The sequence below is a fragment of the Corythoichthys intestinalis genome, chromosome 22, assembly GCF_030265065.1.
Source record: "Corythoichthys intestinalis isolate RoL2023-P3 chromosome 22, ASM3026506v1, whole genome shotgun sequence".
Lineage (NCBI taxonomy): Eukaryota > Metazoa > Chordata > Actinopteri > Syngnathiformes > Syngnathidae > Corythoichthys > Corythoichthys intestinalis.
In genome coordinates this window covers 9,687,500-9,712,004 of record NC_080416.1, presented here as the reverse complement: position 1 = coordinate 9,712,004, position 24,505 = coordinate 9,687,500, and the positions used below count along the sequence as shown (strand labels likewise).

Genomic DNA, 24,505 nt, shown 5'->3' with positions numbered 1-24,505 from the left:
AATCTACTTTTAAAAGCGACTCGTACAGACAAACATTACAAGAATTAAAATAACAAAAACAAAATCGTAATTAAAAACATTAACAATAAGGCCCTACAATGTTTGGTTCTCTTAAACGTCCTGTAATTAATGTCGTATTTTTAAGAACACAAATAAAAAATAAAAAAGGTGTAAAATAGCTAAAAAATAGCGGAAATTCACCATAATCAACAAGACCACATGTGAGTCTACGGCACAGTGAAACCAAACTATATTACGTCATTTCATCATCCAATGATATGTCCGTAAATTCGTTCCCAGCCAATCAGCAGCCGTTTTACAACAAAGTACCGTGTGGCTTGTTTTGTGTTGTCATTTCCAAACATGTCGCTTCTTTCCAAAATGAAGCCGTTTCTTCTCATATTATAATATTTACTTTCCGTGAAAATGAGTAACATTTGTAGGGAGGTCATCACGCTTCAGCTGGGACATTATTCCAACTTTGTGGGCACCCATTGGTGGAATTTACAGGTAAGAAACGCAGTGCTAACTTGCGAATGTTAGCTTTGCATGTACTGAATCGTCATGCTAACTTTATTTATTTTAAATGCTTGAAGTTCCGAAAACACTGGGAGAATCCCTTTTAACTTTTCTGTTGTAAATTTGATGCTATCCATACTTGCTACTATTTAAAATAAATTCATAATAAAAAAACAAAATACATAAAATATGTTGGCTTTTTTGAAGGATGCATCTCTTTCATACGACCCTGATATTCCACCTGGAGAACTCCAGAGTGACGTCTTGTTTCGTGAAGGCCAAACTCTTGGTGGGAACATCACCTACACACCACGCCTCATTGCCATGGATCTCAAAGGTAACATGCTCTTAATATGTTAATAATCATCATTTTTACATGTATAAAAACATTCAAATCGCATCCTATATTTGTTATGAAGGAAGCCTGCAGACTCTTCGGCAAGAGGGAAGTCTGTATGATACCGGCGAAGACACGTCTACGCTTACCTGGTAAATAAAAAGTGATGCAGAGTGTTTTTCAAAATATAGTCGGATCTAAATATTCTATTAATTACAGGGATGGAGGCCTGATGATCCATGAAGAGAGTCCCCCTCCCAAAAACTCATTTCTTGAAGATCTGGAGAAGTTAGACGTGAGTTTTTATGCTTGAAAAAAAAAAATCATGAAAGTGCATGACTTTATTAGCTCGAGGCTGAACTACTGCAATGCAGAAAAACAAGCTATTTTCATTCTTCTGCTGTGAATTAGAAGGTGTTTATCATGAGTAGACTAATCTGTTTGAAGTGGGAGGGATGGCAGCGGATGAACAAAATTTCATTCGCTATGGCCTTCAGTGGCAGCCAGTTCAAGGACATAGACTTCATAACCTATTGACATGACACGGGAAACGAGGCCGATTCGTAGGGGGTCTATTTTCAAAAACTTCAGGTTCAAATATTTAAAAAATCTAAGCTGCTACCGACCTCAAACCAAAACAGGCACCTACCTTAGCCATATATGAGTCTCCATGAGCTGCGGTATCAAAAAAATCAAAGTTGTTCCCTTAAAAAATCCCGATGAATTATTTTCTATATAAGTATAACACAACTTAAAATGGCTATAGAAGTCTCAGATTTTACACTGGATGCACAGAAATCACCAAATGCAGAGATAATCACCTATATTTTCAGGATAAATACCAATATTTAACATATCATATAAGTTTTTGACCAAAATAGCAACTTATTTTTTTTATTTTTATTTACTACAAGTTTTTAACAGCTAATAAATCACTCAATTTAACATCAGAAACTTAATACTTGAGGAAAACATGCAGAATCAATCATAAATAATATGTAAATAGATAATTAATAAATTCTGTAAACAATCACAACTTATTATAGAATTCCCTTTATTATCATTATACATGATACACTGTTAGCGAAAGAGGCTAGCGGCCGCCTGGCGTAAAAGGAGCTTTTATGGCGAAAATTCTTGTGAATAAATAATAGATATGGACGTAAAACAGTCTCGATTCTTGGTTAAAAGCAAAGAAATCGTAGAGTTAGGGTTTATTTCACGTATATTGACAAAATACCATGCTACTATGTTAGCGAATGAGGCGAGCGGCCGCCTAGCGTAAAAGGAGCTTTTCTGGCGAAAATACTTGTGAATAAATGCTTAAATCCCTGAATTCTTTATAGATATGGCCGTAAAACAGTCTCGATTCTTGGTTAAAAGCAAAGAAACCGTACAGTTAGGGTTTATCTTATGTATATTGATGAAGTACCATGCTACTATGTTAGCAAATCAGGCTAGCAGCCGCCTGGCGTAAACAGAACTTTTGTGGCGAAAATACTTGTGAATAAATGCTTAAATACCTGAATTCTTTATAGATATGTCCGTAAAACAGTCTAGATTCTTAGTCAAAAGTAAATTATGAGGCTAGTCAGTTACAAAAATTATCTGCCTCCATGTGAAAACAAAGAAGAAAATTCCTGCGAATAAATGCTTCAATCCCGCATGCATGGTACGAAAAATATAATATTTACCTTAAATCTTTGAAAAAATCCCTCCTGAGACAATCATTCCCGTTTGCATGCGGTACAACTTTCATAGTGAAGGGAAAAGGTACCGTTCTCGCACACACCATATAATTGTTTGCATTTGTATAACACATTCATTTAACTATTGTTTAGGCAGACTTCACTCAGTGGCCTTGAACACAGTAAAGTGAATCACCTTATCGGCGCTCATGAGGGGGAAAAGGAAAAATGGTACCGTTTCTCGTAGGCACCGTCTAACTGTTTGCATTACTCGAACACACATAATATAATCAATTAGGGAATAGTATCATTTCTCATATTCACTGTAGGACTGCACTACTGTAACACACCTAATGTAAAATAAATAGCACACCATCGTTTAAAGAAACAGAATAGATACACAATGCCATCTTATCACAGAACCCAGCGTGTGCGTCACGAGCAAGATTGTCGCACCAACTCTGGCAATCAGTTCTCCCGACAAACGAACAAAGACCAGCGCGCTTTGTCCCAAAACAAGTAGTGCCAGCCCGTATAACAAAGTTGATAGCAGGCGCTTGTGACGTCAAGACCAGCGTCGGTCGCTGTGGCAACCACATCCCATCCACGCACGAACCTAAACAGCCTGAAACCGGCCAAAGAGGGATGATCCCAAAGCAACGCCTGGACACACCTTCGGCCGGCCCACGGACTTAAAAAACATTGGACACTGAGATAAGACAGATTTTTGCTGCTCGGAAACGTGTAGCCTTGTTTTTGACCCAGAATTGTCGTCTGTTTTTGCCTTGTTTTTGACCATTGTTGACGAATAAATTGTCAACATGCTTTTGGCGAGTCTTTTTCAAACTTTTGGAACATGGAGTCAGTACAAAGGGTTAACATCAGAGATGAACGCGCAAAGTTCCGCCTTCACGGTTGGCACACGCGAGGCAGCATCGGCCGAGCGGCACTTGTTTTGGCTGTCGCTGTTTCCGTGCGGCTTGACTGGGGAGGCGAATTTCAACAATAGTTAAATCCAATCGTAAGTAAATCCAAGCTTAAATCCGACATGAGCGTGTGCCGTCTTTGGCTATTACTAAATGAAGCGATGTGATGATGTCTATGGGCAGGCAACGAGTTCATTTTGGGACATTTCTTGTCAATTTCCGGTGACTAAATACATTTGATTTAAAAGGGTTTATAACCAGCCATGTTTTTTTTTCTTTTCAGTGTGGAGACATCCTGACCGAGGCGGACTTTTCTTCCAGCTCCCGAACTCACCGCGACAGTAAGTACGCCAAAACGTACCCGCGATGCAATTTTGATCCTTAAACATTCGCCCGAATCGCAGATTCTTTAAGGGTAGACACCGTTAATCATCAGCTCGCTCGAGTCCAGAAAAAATACAGACTAGAGGGCAGCGTCAAAGTCTGGTCAGACTTCTTGCGGATCCACTTGCACCCGCGTACTATCTCGGTGATCCACCGGTACAACCATGACGGGTGAGCGCTACAACTTTCACAGTATGATTGATTTTTGAGCCACCTGAAATATGATTTCTGTCATTGTTCTTACCAGAGAGGCAGATCGACTGGAGGCTTTTGGCCAGGGAGAAGCACTTCTGCAGGGTTCAGTGCTGGAGGAGCTGGATGATAAACTGCATTTTTTTGTGGAGGAGTGCGACTACTTTCAGGTCTGTCTATGAATTTTACGAAGACTTGAAATAGGGCTGAATGATATTGGAAAAAAACTAGGGCTGTCAAACGATTAAAATTTTTAATCGAGTTAATTACAGCTTAAAAATTAATTAATCGTAATTAATCGCAATTCAAACCATCTATAAAATATGCCATATTTTTCTGTAAATTATATATATATTCTGTACAATAAATTGTTGGAATGGGAAGATAAGACACAAGGTGGATATATACATATATCAACATACGGTACATAAGGACTGAAGTGGGCATTTCACTCTACTGTCATTTAAATCTGTCTATGCTGTCCTCACTCCGAAGCGTCTACTTTTTCCAAAGCTAGACAGCTAGTGAACGACGCCTTAATAATCAGACTTCTTCCTTTTTCATCTGATTTATTAATAAAATGGCCTCAAACCATTGTCCTCTTTAGACCGTCGTAAAACTACAAAAAACAAAGTACACAAGCATTGCATTAGCAACAACGTTAGCTTAGCACGCTATACAGGTTCACTAAACATAAACAAAAAGCGTCTCATACAAAAAATATAACATTTCGCTTACTAATATAATATGTACATTCTTTACAACAACCATACTTACGGACAAATCTTGTCCAAGGATCATATAAGCACAACATTACATCGTAGGCGTCAGCCCGAGACGTCATGCAGCCATATTGAACTGGCAAGAAAACAATAAACCATGTTGCAAAGCGACCACAAGAGTTCGCTGTTAGACAGCACAAAAAGCCTTGCTGTAAAACTTACCAAAAGGCAGAATACTGTCTGAGCGGGACATGTGCGTTAATTGCGTCAAATATTTTAACGTGATTAATTAAAAAAATTAATTACCGCGCGTTAACGCGATAATTTTGACAGCCCTAAAAAAAAAACTTTTTGGGCTTTTTGGGGGTTTGCGATATACAGGCAGTCCCTGCGTTATGAATGAGTTCCGTTCCTACGTTGGCGATGTAACCCCAATTTCCGTGAAAGTCAGAATTAACCCTTTTAGTTCCCCAAAATAACCCTTAATCTAAAAAATAACTATCCCAAAACATGTAATTTTTGGACTATAAGCTGCTACTTTTTTCCCTTATTTTGAATCCTGCGGCTTATATAGTCCAATCCAGTATTTGTTGATTTATTGGGTTAATAGGTAACACTTTACTTGAATGACTTTTTCTGAAAATCTAAGACTGCCATAAGACTGTCATTCTTATGATATGACATGACAAGCCAAAAGGAAAAGAAGAAGACACTATCATGGGCATTAATGAATGCTTATGGCAGATGTCATTAAGCGTCATCTGGCAAATTATGTCACTAACTTCATTTATGTCCGGCTCGGATCTTTTACATCCATTAAAAAGTGAGATAATTTACCAGATGACACAAAATGACATATGCCATAAGCATTCATTGATGCTCATGGCGGTGTCATGTCATAGTTACGATGGTCTTATGGCGCCACTGTCAAATAAAATCGTACCATATACCATAACTAGCAATTAATGAAACAGCTGGAACAGTAACTGAAGAAATAATTAGCAGAGAACATGAATTTTGATTGTTATTTACATCTGTAGCGCTGCAATGAATGCTGGGAGGCATGTTGGACGACAACAGTGTTGACAGCAGGTGGTGGCAGAGGTTAAATGTCTCCTCCGAGGAAGCAGTGATGGCCAAATGAAGCTTCTTGAAGCACTGAAGCCTTGCAGCCAATTAGTTCAAAGCTTCATGGTGGTTCATTTGGTCTTATGACAGTCTTATGCACTATCAAATAAAGTGAGAAACTTTATTTCAGTGAGAAAATTTCAAAGATCTCAAGAATGTCTATTTTTCACTTACCTGATTTGACCTACTTTTAAGGTGTCAAAAAATGCCCTCCTGCTCCAAATTTTTCTTCTCCCAGAAAATAGAGATTTCAAGCTTTCCAGTGATGTGTCACACATGCTCATAGGACAATTTTGAAATTTGGGGTCTTAGAGCGGAACTTCAAGTCGCCTGAGTGTTTTCCGCCTTATACAAATAAATCACATATTTCTTTACTTTAGGGCTTCCAATTGCTTTGTGACCTTGCCGACGGCTTTGCGGGTCTGGGTTCAAAGGTCACCGAGATGCTACAGGACGCATACGGCGGTCGAGGTATCCTCACATATGGGACAGTGCCCATAAGTCACCCAAATTCAGTAAGTTTGAATCAGCACACACGACACAAAGTGAACATCAAGGATGCCGACGGATAATTTTTCCGAATCCGAACAGACTCCAATTAAGGACGTCTACCACCTGTTAAACTGCGCATTAGGGATGGTCCACATGGCCAATCACAGCTCCTTCTTCTGCCCACTGACGCTACGAAGCGGACTCGGGCTGCGATCAACGTCTCCTATCAGCTTCCCTTACCTCAACTACGACGTACGTTTTTCTTTCTCGGCGCGACTTTTACAGCTCAAATTTCAACGCGCTTGTCCGTTTTCAGCCGTCACTTTGGTACCACTCCAGTTCCGTCCTGTCCTTGGCTCTGGACACTCTCACGGCGCCATACAGACTGAGGAATAACTGCGTCCCCATGTGGCAGCTAGCCGACTCGCTAGCTAGCTCGGGTAGAAAGGTGACTTATTTAATTGCCTTTAAACTCTGTAGCCGTGAAATATTTAAGACGGTATAATTCTAGGTGGTGACTGCTTACGGTGCCGTCCCGTTTCCCATACTGCCCGGCAACTCACTCCCCGATACCCTTAGCGCTCATGCTACCTCGTTGCCTTGGAAACCACTATCAACTTGCGCCATAGCGACCGACGGGCGATGCTACGGACAGTGGGTGACGCTCAAAGGCTTGGAAGGACAAAAACTCACAAGGTATTTATATTTTTGTTGAATCTAGCCATAGACATCATTACTATTGACGTGTCACTTCGTCATTCTTTGCGCGACGCCTTATCAGAGGGGGCTGAGCTTCATTTAGTAATAGCCGAAGACGGCACACGCTCATATCGGATTTAAGCTTGGATTTACTTAAGATTGGATTTAACTACGCTAATTTTCGTAACTGACTAGCCTCATAGTCTACTTTTAACCAAGAATCGAGACTGTTTTACGTCCATATCTATAAAGAATTCAGGGATTTAAGCATTTATTCACAAGAATTTTCGCCATAAAAGCTCTTTTTGCGCCAGGCGGTCGCTAGCCTCATTCGCTAACATAGTGGCATGGTACTTCGTCAATATACGTAAAATAAACGCTAACTGCACGGTTTCTTTGCTTTTAACCAAGAATCGAGACTGTTATTCGTACATATCTATGAAGAATTCGGGGATTTAAGCATTTATTCACAAAAATTTTCGCCAGAAAAGCACCTTTTACGCCAGGCGGCTGCAAGCCTCATTCGCTAACATAGTAGCATTGTATTTCATCAATATATGTAAAATAAACGCTAACTGCACGGTTTCTTTGCTTTTAACCAAGAATCGAGACTGTTATTCGTACATATCTATGAAGAATGCAGGGATTTAAGCATTTATTCACAAGAATTTTTGTCAGAAAAGCTCCTTTTATGGCAGGCGGCTGCAAGCCTCATTCGCTAACATAGTAGAATTGTATTTCGTCAATATATGTAAAATAAACGCTAACTGCACGGTTTCTTTGCTTTTAACCAAAAATCGAAACTGTTTTACGTCCAATTATATGATGAATTCAGGGATTTAAGCATTTATTCACAAGAATTTTTGCCAGAAAAGCTCCTGTTACCAGGCTGCTGATCGCCTCATTCGCTGGTAGCATTGTACTTTGTCAATATACTTAAAATAAACGCTAACTGCATGGTTTCTTTGTTTTTAACCAAGAATCGAAACTGTTTTACGTCCAATTCTATGATGAATTCAGGGATTTAAGCATTTATTTACAAGAATTTTCGCCAGAAAAGCTCTTTTTACGCCAGGTGGCCGCTAGCCTTATTCGCTAACAGTATATAGTGCATAACGATAATAAAGGGCTATTCTATTCTATAATAAGTTGGGATTGTACAGTGCCTTGCAAAAGTATTCGGCCCCCTTGAACCTTGCAACCTTTCGTCACATTTCAGGCTTCAAACATAAAGATATAAAATTTTAATTTTTTGTCAAGAATCAACAACAAGTGGGACACAATCGTGAAGTAGAACAACATTTATTTGATAATTTAAACTTTTTTAACAAATAAAAAACTGAAAAGTGGGGCGTGCAATATTATTCGGCCCCCTTGGGTTAATACTTTGTAGCACCACCTTTTGCTCCAGTTACAGCTGCAAGTCGTTTGGGGTATGTTTCTGTCAGTTTTGCACATCGAGAGACTGACATTCTTGCCCATTCTTCCTTGCAAAACAGCTCAGCTCAGTGAGGTTGGATGGAGAGTGTTTGTGAACAGCAGTCTTCAGCTCTTTCCACAGATTCTCGATTGGATTCAGGTCTGGACTTTGACTTGGCCATTCTAACACCTGGATACGTTTATTTTTGAACCATTCCATTGTAGATTTGGCTTTATGTTTTGGATCATTGTCCTGTTGGAAGATAAATCTCCATCCCAGTCTCAGGTCTTGTGCAGATACCAACAGGTTTTCTTCCAGAATGTTCCTGTATTTGGCTGCATCCATCTTCCCGTCAATTTTAACCATCTTCCCTGTCCCTGCTGAAGAAAAGCAGGCCCAAACCATGATGCTGCCACCACCATGTTTGACAGTGGGGATGGTGTGTTCAGGGTGATGAGCTGTGTTGCTTTTACGCCCAACATATCGTTTTGCATTGTGGCCAAAAAGTTCAATTTTGGTTTCATCTGACCAGAGCACCTTCTTCCACATGTTTGGTGTGTCTCCCAGGTGGCTTGTGGCAAACTTTAAACGAGAGTTTTTATGGATATCTTTGAAAAATGGCTTTCTTCTTGCCACTCTTCCATAAAGGCCAGATTTGTGCAGTGTACGACTGATTGTTGTCCTATGGACAGACTCTCCCACCTCAGCTGTAGATCTCTGCAGTTCATCCAGAGTGATCATGGGCCTCTTGGCTGCATCTCTGATCAGTTTTCTCCTTGTTTGAGAAGAAAGTTCGGAAGGACGGCCGGGTCTTGGTAGATTTGCAGTGGTCTGATGCTCCTTCCATTTCAATATGATGGCTTGCACAGTGCTCCTTGAGATGTTTAAAGCTTGGGAAATCTTTTTGTATCCAAATCCGGCTTTAAACTTCTCCACAACAGTATCTCGGACCTGCCTGGTGTGTTCCTTGGTTTTCATAATGCTCTCTGCACTTTAAACAGAACCCTGAGACTATCACAGAGCAGGTGCATTTATACGGAGACTTGATTACACACAGGTGGATTCTATTTATCATCATCGGTCATTTGGGACAACATTGGATCATTCAGAGATCCTCACTGAACTTCTGGACTGAGTTTGCTGCACTGAAAGTAAAGGGGCCGAATAATATTGCACGCCCCACTTTTCAGTTTTTTATTTGTTAAAAAAGTTTAAATTATCCAATAAATGTTCCACTTCACGATTGTGTCCCACTTGTTGTATATTCTTGACAAAAAAATTAAATTTCATATCTTTATGTTTGAAGCCTGAAATGTGGGGAAAGGTTGCAAGATTCAAGGGGGCCGAATACTTTTGCAAGGCACTGTATGTAGAATTTATTAATAATGTATTTACATATTATTTATAATTGATTCTGCATGTTTTCCCCAAGTATTAAGTTTCTAATGTTAAATTGAGTGATTTATTAGCTGCTGAAAACTTGCAGTAAATTAAAAAAAAAAAAAAAGTTGCTATTTTGGTCAAAACTTATACGTTATGTTAAATATTGCTATTGATCCTGAAAATATATGTGATTATCTCTGCATTTGGTGTTTTTTTGTGCATCTAGTGTAAAATCTGAAACATTTTAAGTTGTCTTGTACTAACAGTGTATTACAAAAGTGAGGACACGCCTCGCATTTCTGCAGATATTTAAGTATATCTTTTCATGGGACAACAATGACTAAATGACACTTTGACACAATGAAAAGCAGTCTGTGTGCAGCTTATATAATAGAGTTTTCAAAATATAGCCATTAATATCTAAACCCCTGGCAACAAAAGTGAGTACACCCCTTAGGAACTACATCCCTAAATGTCCAAATTGAGTACTGCTTGTCATTTTCCCTCCAAAATGTCATGTGACTCGTTAGTGTTACTAGGTCCAGGTGTGCATAGGGAGCAGGTGTGTTCAAATTTGTAGTGCAGCTCTCACAGTTACATTCCATTGAGGGAAACATGAACTCCAACATGTACTGTGAAATACTGCAGCAGAGCATGATCCCCTCCCTCCAGAAACTGGGTTGCAGGGCAGTGTTCCAGCATGACAATGACCCCAAACACACCTCCAAGATGACCACTGCTTTACTGAAGAGGCTGAGGGTAAAGTTGATGGACTGGCCAGGCATGTCTCCAGACTTGAACCCAATAGAACATCTTTGGGGGATCTTCAAGCGGAAGGTGGAGGTGCGCAAAGTCTCAAATATCCGGCAGCTCCGCAATGTCGTCATGGAGGAGTGGAAGAGTATTCCAGTGACAACCTGTGAAGCTCTGGTCAACTCCATGCCCAGGAGAGTAAAGGCAGTTCTGGATAATAGTGTTGGCCACACAAAATATTGACAGTTGGCAAATGAGTATTTAGTCAACCACTAATTGTGCAAGTTCTCCCACTTGAAAATATTGGAGAGGCTTGTAATTGTCAACATGGGTAAACCTCAAACATGAGAACCAAAAGTTCATCTTAATACTTTGTTATGTACCCTTTGTTGGCAATAACGGAGGCCAAACGTTTTCTGTAACTCTTCACAAGCTTTTCACACACTGTTGCTGGTATTTTGGCCCATTCCTCCATGCAGATCTCCGCTAGAGCAGAGATTTAGGGCTGTTGTTGGCCAACACAGGCTTTCAACTCCCTCCACAGATTTTCTATGGGGTTGAGATCTGGAGACTGGCTAGGCCACTTCAGGACCTTGAAATGCTTCTTACGAAGCCACTCCTTTGTTGCCCTGGCTGTGTGTTTGGGATCATCAATTACAGCCCTCTAATCTTTTCAAGTAGGAGAACTTGCACAATTGGTGGTTGACTAAATACTTATTTGCCCCACAGTATGTTAACATTGAAGACTTTCACTAAGGGGTGTACTCACTTTTGTTGCCAGGGGTTCAGATATAAATAGCTATATTTTGCGTTATTTTGAGAGGAAAATAAATTAACTGCGTTATATAAGCTGCACACTGCTTTTCATTGTGTCAAAGTGTCATTTTGTCAGTGTTGTCCCATGAAAAGATATACTGCGTGGGGTGTACTCACTTTTGTGGTATACTGTATATAAAAAATAAATAATCGGGATTTTATAAGGGAACGACTTTGAATTTTTTTGATGCCGTACTCATGGAGACTCACATATGGCTAAGGTAGGCACCTGTTTTAGTTTTAGGTCGGTAGCAGCTTTGGTTTTGAAAATATTTGAATTTGAAGTTTTTGAAAATAGGCCCCCTAAAATTCGGCCCGTTTCCTGTATCATGTCAATAGGTTATGAAGTCAATGATCTAGCGTAGAACTTTTAAGTTAAAAATGCTTTTTCTTTGTTAGTTCTGTTGCTCAAATGCTTTTTCTTTGTTAGTTCTGTTGCTCAAGAAACAGAAATGCCATCGCCTCTTTACAACCTTCACTCCGGAGAAGACGTGCTAGCAGCTTATGTGACGTCATTCTATCCTACAGCTCCTTTGTAAGGCTAAAATTTCGACGCAAATTTTTTTGCGAACAAAGTTTTCTCAATAAGAAAACCTTGTTTTTCCTTCTTTTAGGGCTGTGCAGTTGGTGTCCAGTCCCAGTAAAGTGACGCCACCGTTCCCTCAAATATTTAGTCCATTCCTCGCTGATCAAGGTTAGTTGTTTCTGCTGCTTCTCTCAATGCAGACCCATAATCCTTTGGGGGTTTTTTTAAGCTCCAATGACCCCACCAGTCATCACGTCCCTCCAATCCGGACCCGCTATGGACCCGTGGCTGTCCGAGTTGCACCGTAGCGTTAGCGCGTTGGACATCCGCCGCCTGGCGCCCAGTTTTCTTTCCCAGGGCCCCGAAATGGCAGACTACATCGAGGCTTTGGAGCAATTGCGGCAGTTGGCTCGGAAGTACCGGGACGACAGCGGCGGGATGACGAGATCGTCTTCTGAAGAGGATGACGAGGATTGACGCGACTCAAATTTAGGTGGACTTTTCTTGTTTACTATCATGCTAACGCACTGAAGAACCACGAAGTGGGGACAGTTTAGTTCGCCATCTTGCTAACTAACAGTGCCGAAGCTTTTTTGCACAAGGGACGAGTTCAAAACAGAACCTGACTAGCATGAATTATGAAGTTTTAAAGGTCTCGGTCAGCATAAAATACTGTAAAGAGGTGGGATGGATCATGATTCTTTATAATAAACCTTAAAGTTTCATTTTTATTAGTTTGGTAAATGGTGTTATACTTGTATAGCGCTTTTCTACCTCTCAAGGTGCTCAAAGCGCTTTACACTACATTGCCATCTACCTACTGATGACACAGCACCAGGAGCAATGCGGGGTTCAGTATCTTCCTCAAGGATACTTAGGCGAGTTCATCAGGGTGGAGCATCGAACCCACAACCTCTGGGTTGGGGGACATCTACTCCACCACTGAGCCACACCATCCCCAGTTTGGTCAGTTTCAAATGGAAAGTTTTTACTCATTTTAGCATGCTAACTTTTTAAAATAGCATCGTAAGAAATGAACAGAAGTAGTAACGCGTTACATTTACTCCGTTACGTTTACTTAGGTTTTTGAGAAAAATGTACGTAATGTACTCCGCTACTTTAGCCTACAATAGTCGTTACATTTTCCCCTCTTTATTCTACATATTAGATCTGACTAGGTCTGCAGCTAGCATTTATTTTAGTAGTCGATGAATCTTATCAACTAGTTAGTTCGAATAATCGAGTCATCGGATTAGGAACATTTAATGGGTTGCAGAATAAATTTTAGGAGATGTAAAACAAAGGCTTGCACTTTCAAAAGGGCATTAAATGCGAACGCAATAAAATTTCCGAGTGTTTTTTAACTATGCAGGATTGCATTTTCATTTAAAAACAAATTAAAATACCTGATCTTAGACTCGAACTGTATTAAAAATTAAATAAATGAGGATCTAAGGACAACAAAAGAACAATTGGCTAACTTGCATAGCAAGTCTGCTAGCTTAAATGCTATAAAATGCTTTTTTTTTTCTTCAATACTCTTAAATCGTTCAAACACGTGTTCCCACAAAAAAACGCTAAATATACCTATTTTAAAAAAAAATTTGGCTTACGTTGTTCTTAACAGGGAGCAGCTGAATTCAGCCATGTTAAATGAGTGATGTCATATGCACCGTTTCCACTAGAGGCCAGTGTATCCACCCAAATCAATTAAACTAAATGCTAGCACTTTCAAAACACACCATTTTAATGCCACTCTAATTAAACGAATACTCGAAGCAGCAAAATTTGATTCGAAGCTTTTTTCTAATTCAATTACTCGAGTTAATCGATTAATCGTTACAGCTCTAGATTTGACAATATTTTTGCCAGAGATGCCGACAGCAGCTCTACTAGTTTCGCCAGTGAGCAGAGGTGGGTAGCATAGCGTTACTTCCAAATATTACTCAAGTAAAAGTTGACGTCCAAAATTTCACACAAGTACAAGTAACAAAAAAATATTAAATGAAAAGAATAATAAATAACGTAACTGCTTACAATGTGATTTTTTTTATAATGGTAAAAAAAAAAAAAAAACATTCCCAGCACAACTTTATCCATACAAACTTATACTGTACGATAACATGATCATATTAGTCCAAATATGACACAAAAAAATCATCGAATTCAGACCAGACGCAATAGTACCAAGAGCATGAGCGGCATCTAGTGGAGAAAAACATTAACTCTGATTAGTATAATGGAATTGTGGTTGTTTTAAAAGTGCTGTAAAAAATTACTCAAAAGCGCGTTTTTGAATCTTTCTCCCAGTTTTTATTTTGGCAGCATTTGAGATTGATACTAGTTTTCAATTCAAATGTTTTTTTCTCCACTAGAGGGCACGCTTGCTCCTTGGATGTGTAATTCATTTTTCTAGTTTATATTTGGCCAAAAATATAATCAAATTCAGTCATGTAATAAGGTATTACTGTAGTACAGTATAATAGTTCATTTAAAAAAATATACCTAATGTGCTGAGAAAAAAAATACCATTTAAAAGTATTGAGACTCTTGCTTGAGGAAATTTTTTGGCTACATGGCTCTTTGGCTACCCACCTCAAGAAATTAATGTATAAATACGGCACTTTCACGGTGATACGATTGCTTTTAATCTGCATCCAACGTCAAAGTCCGAAAAATTTAAACAGACCACAAACCCATTCAAGAGGCGCATTTTTATTTTGAAATGTTACCGTTTTCATAAAAGAGGAAACGTACACAGATTTCAACCAAGCAAAGAAATACATTTTTTTATATTTGATGACAAAAAGGACTAAAACTTAGGACTGCAATTTGAACAAAAAGCCTCAGTTTTTTTTTCCCAGGGTCTACGTGAAGGAGAAAAATGTAAAAGTAAATGTGCATAAAACATCAAGAGCAAGCATCTGGGTTGTACAGCTATTTATAAAAAAAAATATGGGTGGGGAGGGTACAGACACTATGAGGCATGACAAACAGTCGCAAAAAAATCTTAACTACGAGCGAGAACGAGAGCGAGACTGGGAACGGGATTTGGAGCGAGAAACCGAACGAGAAGCGGATCGCGAGCGGTCTTTGACGGGGGAAGGCGAACGAGACTTGGATTTGGACTTTGATTTGGACCCGGCTCTGGCTTTGGAGTCGACTGGCGAGCAGGAGCGAGACCCTCGCTCTTGTTCGCCCGCCTCGTCGTCGCTCTTGGGCGGGTCGCGACCCTTTGAGACTGACTTCCTGGAGACCGAACGGGAGCGAGACCGGGATCTTGACCTGGACCTCGACTCTTCGTTTTTGCTCTTTTTTCCGTCTTTCTTGGGCTTCTTGCTTTTAGGGCTGCGACTCCTGCTCTGGTCTTTTTCTTTCTGGTCGCCGTTGCTGCGGTCCTCTTCCTTCTTGCTCTTTCCTTTATTTTTCTTGCTGGTCGAGTGACTGCGGGATCGGGAAGCCGGCCTGTAGACAAAGTCAAATTTGACACCAAATTAAGAATATGTACAGTGTTATCGGGACTATAAATCCTTTTTTTTTTTTTTTTTTGCCTGAGATAGATTCCCCTGTTAAACGTGCGATTAATCTGGATTCTAATCCTTACCCATTTTGACTGGGAGATTTGCAAAACTAATCAAAACATTCAATTGCTTGACAGGTTATCAGCAATCGTTATTATCAATAACTCATTTCCTGCCAATAAACATGGATTTTTGCCATTAGCGGTGCTAAACGTCCAATCCATTTTGTTGTTAGAATCCATAGATTAACTGATTATTTATACTCATTGAAATCCACAGTGAAAGTTTGAGGTAAGGGTTTGTTCATACACTAGAAACTGCAATTTCTGGAGAAATTACACCTCGTCTTTCCTGTGTCGCTATACAGATCGTAGCCCCGCCCAAGGCTATCAATAGAATGGACAAACATGCCTATCAGTGGCATTAAACAAATTAAATCCCATTAGAAATGAATGGGAAATTTGGACGTCCATGGCCGCACCCTTAATAACAGTCAATAGAATTGGGGAAGTTTGGGGGACACGTCCTATTGATATCTAGTCATTTTCTGTTGATTTGGGGGGGAAAAAAATCAATGGCATCAATAGAATGAACAAACATGAAGAAATGCCATTGGAAATGAATGGGAAGTTTGGACGTCCATGGACGTCAATGGCATCACCCTCCATAAGCGGCAATGCAATCGGGGACATTTAGGGGACACGTCCTATTGATATCTCGTCATCTTCTGTTGATTTGGGGGGAAAAAATGTTCCCATTGAAAATGAATGGGAAAAAATTAGGACGCCCATGGACGTCAATGGTATCAACTTACATAGGCTTCAATGAAATCCAAGTACATTGGCATCAATAAAAAGTAAAAACATGCTGAAATGCCATTAGAAAATGAATGGGAAATTTGGATGTCCATGCCCGTCAATGGCGGCACCCTTCATAAGTGTCAATGGAATTGGAGAAGTTTGGGGGACACGTCCTATTGATATCTGGTCATTTTCTGTTGATTGTGGGGAAAAAAACCCATTTCCCATTGAAAATGAATGGGGAAAAAATTTGGACGTCCATGGACGTCAATGGCAGCACCCCCTATAAGCCTCAATGGAGTCAGGGATGTTTGGGGGACAGGTCCTATTGATATCTGGTCATTATCTGTTGATTTGGGGAAATTTAGTTTTTTTCCCCCATTGAAAATTAATGGAAAACATTTTGGACGTCCATGGCCGTCAATGGCATCGACATCCATAAAGTCAATTGAATCCAAGTACATTGGCATCAATAGATTCAACATGCATGGCCGTCAATGGCATCAATGCAATGTAAAAAATTCAATTGGAAATCCCATTGTAAGTGAATGGGAAATGTTCTCATTAGAAATGAATGGGACAGTTTTTGGCAAATTTCCGGGGGACTGTAATTTTTATCAAAATTCTGTATACAACTTTTATGCCCCTCACCGTCACGGAATTTTTGATGCCCAAATTGTGTGATTTGGTCAAAAATTTAAGGACTAGAAATATTTTGAAACTTTTCTTTGTTTCCCATTAAAAATGAAGGGGCCAGTTTTTGGCAAATTGCCGGGAAACCGTACATTTTATAAAAAAAAAAATTCTCTGTCACTTTTATGCCCCTCGCAGTCCCGGAATTTTTGACGCCCATCTTGTGTGTTTTCGTCAAAAATTGCCGGACTAGTAACAATTTGAAACTTGTCTTTTTTTCCCATTAAAAATGAATGGGCAGTTTTTTGGCAAATTTCCGGGGAACCGTATATTTTTTCCAAATTGTGTTAATAACCTTTATTCCACGTCCTGGAATTTTTGATGCCCAAATTGTGTGATTTGGTGAAAAATTGTAGGACTAGATACATTTTGAAACTTTTTTTTTCTCATTAAAAATGAATGGGCAAGTTTTTGTCAAATTTCTGGGGAACCGTAAATTTTTTCCAAATTCTGTATCCAACTTTTATGCCCCTCACTGTCCCGGAATTTTTGATACCTAAATTATGTAATTTGGTAAAAAATTGTAGGACTATATATATTTTGAAAATAGCTTTTTTTTTTCCGGAAAATTGCCGTTTACGGGCAAACGGAAAATTTTTCGGGGACTTTGAAAAAATTCCGGACGTGTCGGTACTTAAATGGTGCCGATCAGTCAAGCGGTTCGGGCTGCGCAGCGTGCCAAAGGATTCCCATTCAAAAAAAAAAAAAAAAAAACAGAATAACAGAGGGAGGCTAAAGTTGTAGAATCACACTACCTGATCTTTCCAAAGGAAAGACCAGGTAATTGGATTCAGCCATGTGAAATGAGGCAGAGGGCAGTGTTTCCACCCAAATCAATAAAACTAAATGCACACTTTCAAAATAAACCACTACTAATTAAACGAATACTCGAAACAGCAAAATTTAATTCGAATCTTTTTTTCTAATCGAGTACTCGAGTTAATCGATTAATCGTTGCAGCACTAGTTTGATCGTATATCTACAATTTGCTACAGCGAAGTTGCTATGCTAGCAAGTTGCTATTCACGTTCGATCAATTTTAACGCCGAAATAGGCTCCATTTGATGTTTGGTGCCATCACAGAAGCAAAACACAACGACTGAAGAAACATTCTAGGCCAACGATGAATGGTTTGATAGTATAGCCACAGTTTGCTACAGCAAAGGTGCTATGATAGCAAGTTGCTAGGCGAGTTTGTTATGCACTACATAGCTTTTATGGCCATAATGATGATGTTTGTTGCCACGACAGGGCAAGACAATGTCAAAATCTTCCACTAGAATAGTCTGTTAGCTTATTGGCTGCGCTAAATGTCCAATCCATTTTGTCTGGGAGTGTCCCAGTCAAATTGGATTTGACGTCTAGCACCGTCGATGGCAGTGAAACATGATCAAACAATGCCAACCATACCAGTTTTTTGCGATTAATCTATAGATTCTAATGCTGACAGTCAAAATGGAATGAATTTCCATCACTAGTCTATTCGACAGAGTAATTTGTCAACTAAATATGCAATTAATATATGGTTTGATTTCTAGTCCCGCCCCCCAAAAAATACAAATTTGACACTTTAAGATCAGAGCAACATTGCTAGCGGACATCTGACCTGGACCGGGAGCGGCTTCGGCTGCTGCTTTCGCTGCGGCTTCGGCTCTTGCGGGATCTGCGGCTCCTGGAGCGGGACCTACGTCAGCGGAACGCGTAAGTAGGCGACGAACGCTCCCTTCGCCACGCGGCGCTTTCCTACCTAGATCGGCTTCGGCTGCGCGAATAAGAGCGTCGGCGTTTGGCGCCAGGGCGGTCTTCGATCAGCCGGATCTTTCTGCCGTTGACCTCTGTTCCGTCCAGCTTCTCAAGAGCCCGCTTCATGTCGGCGTAGAGCCTGAACTCGATCACGCCCTCATTCTTACGGCCCTTGTGGGTGTCGGCGTAAGTCACTTCGCCTGCTTGCCTCATGTAATCCTAAAAAAAAAAAAAAATATTCAAAACATAGCACGTTTAGATGTTGAAGTCAGGTTCTAGATAATAAAAACGTACCTTCAAGTCCTGCCAGCTACATCGGCTCGACAGATTCTCGACAATGAGCCGGTAGTCCGTCCTAATAGGTGGACCATAGCGGTCTCGGCCCCAACGTCCTCCGTAACCACCTTATAGGGTAACAAGGATAAAACCAAAATAAGGACCGCGCCACAACACCGATAGTCTTATCATCCTGATTCTAAATTTTAAAGCCACTCTTTAGATAATAAAACACTGGGAAATTTTAAATTTAAGCAAAACAAAAGCAAAGCTATGCATGTACATTCAATAAAAACTGATAAATTAAACTACGTTTGTCTTTACATGAAAAAGTAAACGTCAATAAAGTTAAGAAAATATTTAAAATCTAGATCAATGTGATCAGTTCCGGCTTGTAAGCTAGCCTAAAAACAGAACTGAGAGTTAGAAGAAGAAATATTCTTTTTTTTGAGGCTGCACCCACATCTGTTCCTAAAACCCCCATGGCATCCTCACCACCCGGCCTGGGCTGGGCCTAATGGCAATAGCGGTCTTCATTCACAATGGCTCCCTTTTTTGGTCTGCCCAGGGGCCCAGAATGGTCAAACCACACTCTTGGAAAGGGGGGACACCATGGCCAGCAATAGGGCGGGCAGTCGCCAATGGACTCTTTCAATTGAAACATTGAGGTTCTTTGTTAAATCTTTACCTTTAACATTGACAAATCAACTTTAGTAGAATGTGAAAAAACAGTCACAACAATATTCAGTTTACAGTTCTCAAATAGTTTCCTCTTTCAACTACTTTTTTTTTCGGAAATTGCTACATGGTTTCATTCGACTAGTCGTTGGTGGCTTCGGTGCGTTTGAACGCCTCGGGAAATTTCGTCGCGCATTTGGTTCATTTGCAAGTCGAGCTGCACAATAAGTAATTTACAGTTAACTTTCCGTGCCATTGACAATGGCAGCCAATGAAGTTAATCCCAGATCGATTTTATAATAAGTGAATTAATCGCAAATCTAGTGCTGCAACCATTAATCGATTAACTCCAGTAAGTCGATTAAAAAAAGATTCAAATTAAATTTTGCTGCTTCGAGTAGTCGTTTGTTTAAAGTGACATTGTTATGGTTCATTTTAGAGATGTCGATCGACGGCATCCAGATCGATCGGGTCCGATCACGTCATTTTCAAAGTATCTGAATCGGCAAAAAAATATCGGACATGCCTTTTTAAAAAAAAATATATATATATATATTTTTTTTTTATTAAATCGTTTTCTAATTATATTTAATGTTACAGACATAATATGTTACACTCATCCAGTCTTTAGTTTAGGCTTAAGGTAGGGTTATCAAATTTATCCCGTTAACGGCGGTAATTAAAAAAAATTTTTTTTTTTAAATTTATCACATTAAAATATTGAACGCAAGCGCTGCACAACCCACTCACGAATTGTAGCGTTAAATCTGTAATGGCGCCGTTTTACCTATATATAGAGCTAAAAGGCAGCGTAAAAGGAGAAGAGTGAATTTTGGCAGCCTTTGGAGCCTCTTTTTAATTGGCTAAAGCCTTACAATCCCTCTCCTATGATTAGAAATATCGTGGGAAGCAATGTGGGGAAGAAAGGTTGTAATTGATCTTTTTCTCAATACCCTATGTTATTTCCCAACGCATAGAAGATATATCAATTGGTACCACTACGCACAGTCATGGGTGCACTTCCCATCATGCATTTGGGCAGAACAGTTAAATGGCTACAGCATAATTTACTGAAAGCTCAACAAATACACTAGATGGCAATATTTAGTCACAATATACAAAGTCACATTTATCCTTTAAGAATTACAAGTCTTTCTATCCGTGGATCCTCTCACAGAAAGAATGTTAATAATGTAAATGCCATGTTGAGGATTTATTGTCATAATAAACAAATACAGTACTTATGTACTGTATGTTGAATGTATATATTCGTCCGAGTTTTATTCATTTTTTTCTTAATGCATTGCCAAAATGTATATGATCGGGAAAAATTATCTGGGAATGATTGGAATTGAATCGGGAGCAAAAAAAAAAAAAAAAAAAAAAAAAAAGCAATCGATCGGGAAATATTGGGATCGGCAGATACTCAAACTAAAACAATCGGGATCGGATCGGGAGCAAAAATACATCATCGGAACAACCCTAGTTCATTTTGAAAGTGTTTGCATTTAGTTTTATTGATTTGGGCGGATACACTGCCCTCTAGTGGCAACAGTAAATATGATATAACTAATTTCACATGACTGAATCCAGCTGCTCCCGGTTAAGACCAACATAAGCTTTGTTTTTGTGTGAGGTAATTTTTTTTCATGCATTCGGAATTTATAGGTATATTTAAGGCTGTTTTTTTTTTTGTGGGAATACGTTTTTGAACCCTTTGTTAACAGCATTAAAAAAAACATTTGTGGACTTTTGTTAAGTAAGCCAATTGTTCTTTTGTTGTACTTGGATCCTCATTTATGTATTTTTTATACCGTTTGAGGCTGAGTTATTTTCACTTTTTATGTTCGATTACTCGATTATTCAAACCAACTAGTTCATCGATAAATCGACTACTAAAATAAATCGATAGCTGCGGCCCTACTCAAATCTAAGTGACTTCCAAAAAAATCGATTATTAGATGCATCGCGATTCGACACGTGACGCTTCGATTACGATTCATAAATGTTCAAAAACGATAATTTTCCTCATAACTTTTAAGACAGCCGCTCGTAGCGGAACAAAATTCAAGACACGTCTGCCGCCCGGACACCTTTAATGGACGCACGCACAACATTATGATGAATGCTTCCCGTTACTGAGCAAGAGATTTACTTCTTTTCAAAAGACTGGACAATAAATTTGTGTATGAGACAGGCAGGGACGCGCTTCTGCGCGCACGTTATTTTTTTAGAGCGAGAGGGGACGAGAGATAGTTCACTGCAAGTCATGTCAATTGAAAAATGTCCTGAGTGTGTTGCTAAGACCTGTGTGCGTCTAAAATGGGTGAGTACACGAACTCTCTTGTACCGTTTAGCCTTTATTGTTGTTTTTAGATGTTAGCAGTTAGCACCGAGCGCTAAGCTAATTAGCTAATCCGCTAACGTGTATTTCATATGCCGAACGTGTAAAATCATGATTAAGTACAGCATTAACACTACAAACATGCGAAATAGTACAGAAATATGTGAAAACAAAGTATATTTTAAAAAAGTATTATATCTAAAGACACTTTGTTTCCAGAAAATGAAATTCATTCCACCTGTGTAAATTGTATTGTTGAGAGAAATAAGTAGCCTTTACAATGGTTGCTTTGTACTTTCTGGTAAAAATATAAATAAAAAAGCAGCTTAAGGGCAGCTTTTTGTTGTATGGGCATGTTTCCATCGTTCCTGTTGAATCATTAGGATATTTTGAATAAATAATGGACATAAATTTGTTTGGCTACTTTATCAATTAGTAATGTATGATGCATCAATAATCGTCAATACCGTGATCATCGTTCCAAGAATCGAATCGTAGCACCCTGAATCGTAATCGAATCGTGGGGTGCCTAAAATGGTACACCCCTACTCAAATCGTAGATTAATTGCGGTTTGACTCGATTATGCTGCATTCACATACTCTGGGAAAGATGATCCTTACCACATGCTAATTGGTAATTATGAGTACGTCCTGCTCATGGGCTTTTGTTGTCGTAGCCCAAAAAACTCCCAGAAGACACAAACTTCATTTTGGCTGCTGCGTGAGCAATACTTTTAAAAAACATCTACAACAAGAAAATGCATTAAAATGCAAATTGTAATTTTTTGTAACTCAACATTACAGCAAACTCTTGTTTAAAAAATAAGGGTGTTATTAATCTGTACACTACATTATTGTGCTGTGTAAAAAAGTGCAAAATGACGACACATCAAACTTTACCATTCAAAATTTCTTGTTCGCACGCTGCCATTTTGAAAAGAAAGGTCCACCCACCTCAGAAACTTGGATATCATAATAAAATTCCAGTTCTCCAGCAAAAAATACCACTTGAGGGGGCGTTCACGTGCAATTTTCGACTTGACAAATGGTATTTACCATATTAACGACACCATATGAAGGCAGCATTAATCTCAAATCCGGCTGTAGATTAACCGCAACACAATTTTGGGTTAATCTCAAATCGGCAACAGATTAATACACATTGGTTGCAGATTAACTCTTTCAGTGCCACCGACAAGGATAGCTGCCAACTCATGAATGATCTCATATCGGTGGTAGATTAATTGATTTACATATTGTTTTCACCAGGAAGGCGATCATTCACCCTGAACCTACAAATTTATGAATACAGTACTAAAATCATTACAGTGATCTCGATGATAAGTGAACACATTTTTTTCAGGGTGCGATACGGCATAAAGTGAACGCACAAAAGCCACCAAGTCCAACAAATTAGCACCAATTTCAAAGTGGAGTAAATAAATATTTCTAATGATGTGAAACGAAGACAGTTTCGTCTATAAACTTACTCCTTCCTCCTCCTCCGCCGCCGCCTCCTCCACTGTAACCTCCATCACGTCGGGGTCCTTTTGTATGCTCAACAATCACTCGCTCCCCACAAAGCTCCTTCCCGTTCAGGTCGTAAACCGCGTCGTCGGCGTCGCGCGGGTCGTCGAATTCAACGAAACCGTACCTGCAAAAAAACAGCATTTATAATTTCTCGAAAAACATAAAAATGCAAAAATATACAAATAAAACACAAGTATGACTTTCCTGTAAAAATACACATACAGGCACGTACACGTCGTGACATTGCCACGTCTATCGTTGGTGAGGTCGCATAGCAAGCTAAATCAAATTAAATTAGTACGGAGGACAATGGACTGTTAAAAAAAATAAATACAATGCGCCAAGTAACAACGGGTTAGTAGCTAAAATATATTAAAACAAAAATGTTAATCAAGGCCTGTACAAACCGACAAGGCCCACGCCATTACGCTAGCATGTTAGCTTGCTAGTATGTTAGCTTACGAGCGGCACAATCGAGAAAACGGCCGAAATGTTACCCGTTTTTCAAATCGACTTCTAGTATCTTCCCGTAGCTCTTAAAGAACCTCTCGACGTCCTTCTCCCTGGCCCGATAACTCAGCCTTCCGATGTACACCCTCGACATTTTGTCGAATTGTGAAGTTCAAAATTCGACAAAGGAGTCAAGGCGACAGGAAATGCGGGAAGACGAACGCAGTTTTATCTACACAATGGACAGTTATTTTCTTCTTCGGGTTTTTTTTGAAAAGAGTATTTTTCACAGCGCCATCTTTTGGAAAGGAATGGAACATTAGGAAAGTACAGTACAATAGTGTACGTCGGCTCTTGTGTTTTGTATAAAAAAATCGATTAAAATAAAAATGATAAGAAAAACTTACTTTTCGTTTTCTTCAATTTTACTTAAAACACTAATATTGAATCATCAATTATTTAAAACTGACTTTTTTCGACCAATT

General features: G+C 39.3%; 2 protein-coding genes across 2 annotated transcripts; one reads left to right on the top strand and one right to left on the bottom strand.

Annotated features, from left to right (window-relative positions):
- The first annotated feature begins 332 nt into the window (after positions 1-332).
- On the top strand, positions 333-15,242 carry msto1 (misato mitochondrial distribution and morphology regulator 1). Its single transcript, XM_057828060.1, has 14 exons — positions 333-510; positions 727-856; positions 939-1,008; positions 1,076-1,151; positions 3,754-3,811; positions 3,875-4,025; positions 4,102-4,216; positions 6,277-6,411; positions 6,488-6,640; positions 6,705-6,836; positions 6,900-7,084; positions 11,890-11,994; positions 12,074-12,153; positions 12,215-15,242. The coding sequence occupies exons 1-14, from the start codon at positions 427-429 to the stop codon at positions 12,460-12,462; spliced, it is 1,722 nt and encodes a 573-aa protein (XP_057684043.1). The 5' UTR covers positions 333-426; the 3' UTR covers positions 12,463-15,242.
- On the bottom strand, positions 14,685-24,275 carry srsf4 (serine and arginine rich splicing factor 4). The gene is made up of 6 exons (XM_057828061.1): positions 24,068-24,275; positions 23,531-23,694; positions 19,037-19,146; positions 18,747-18,961; positions 18,606-18,683; positions 14,685-15,450 (listed from the first exon to the last, which is right to left on the bottom strand). Exons 1-6 carry the CDS (start codon positions 24,172-24,174, stop codon positions 15,000-15,002), a joined length of 1,125 nt encoding a protein of 374 aa, XP_057684044.1. The 5' UTR covers positions 24,175-24,275; the 3' UTR covers positions 14,685-14,999.
- Between the last annotated feature and the right edge of the window lie 230 nt (positions 24,276-24,505).

Bases quoted from the DNA above. Each gene is read 5' to 3' on its own strand.
- srsf4 (XM_057828061.1), bottom strand. From the start codon at position 24,174: ATGTCGAGGGTGTACATCGGAAGGCTGAGTTATCGGGCCAGGGAGAAG. The intron at 19,147-23,530 runs GTAAGTTTATAG...TTACCCTATAAG, and splicing joins CGGCGGAGGAGGAGGAAGGA to GTGGTTACGGAGGACGTTGG. The intron at 18,684-18,746 runs GTAGGAAAGCGC...CCGCTGACGTAG, and splicing joins CGCAGCCGAAGCCGATCTAG to GTCCCGCTCCAGGAGCCGCA.
- msto1 (XM_057828060.1), top strand. From the start codon at position 427: ATGAGTAACATTTGTAGGGAGGTCATCACGCTTCAGCTGGGACATTAT. The intron at 857-938 runs GTAACATGCTCT...TTTGTTATGAAG, and splicing joins CATTGCCATGGATCTCAAAG to GAAGCCTGCAGACTCTTCGG. The intron at 1,152-3,753 runs GTGAGTTTTTAT...TTTTCTTTTCAG, and splicing joins AAGATCTGGAGAAGTTAGAC to TGTGGAGACATCCTGACCGA.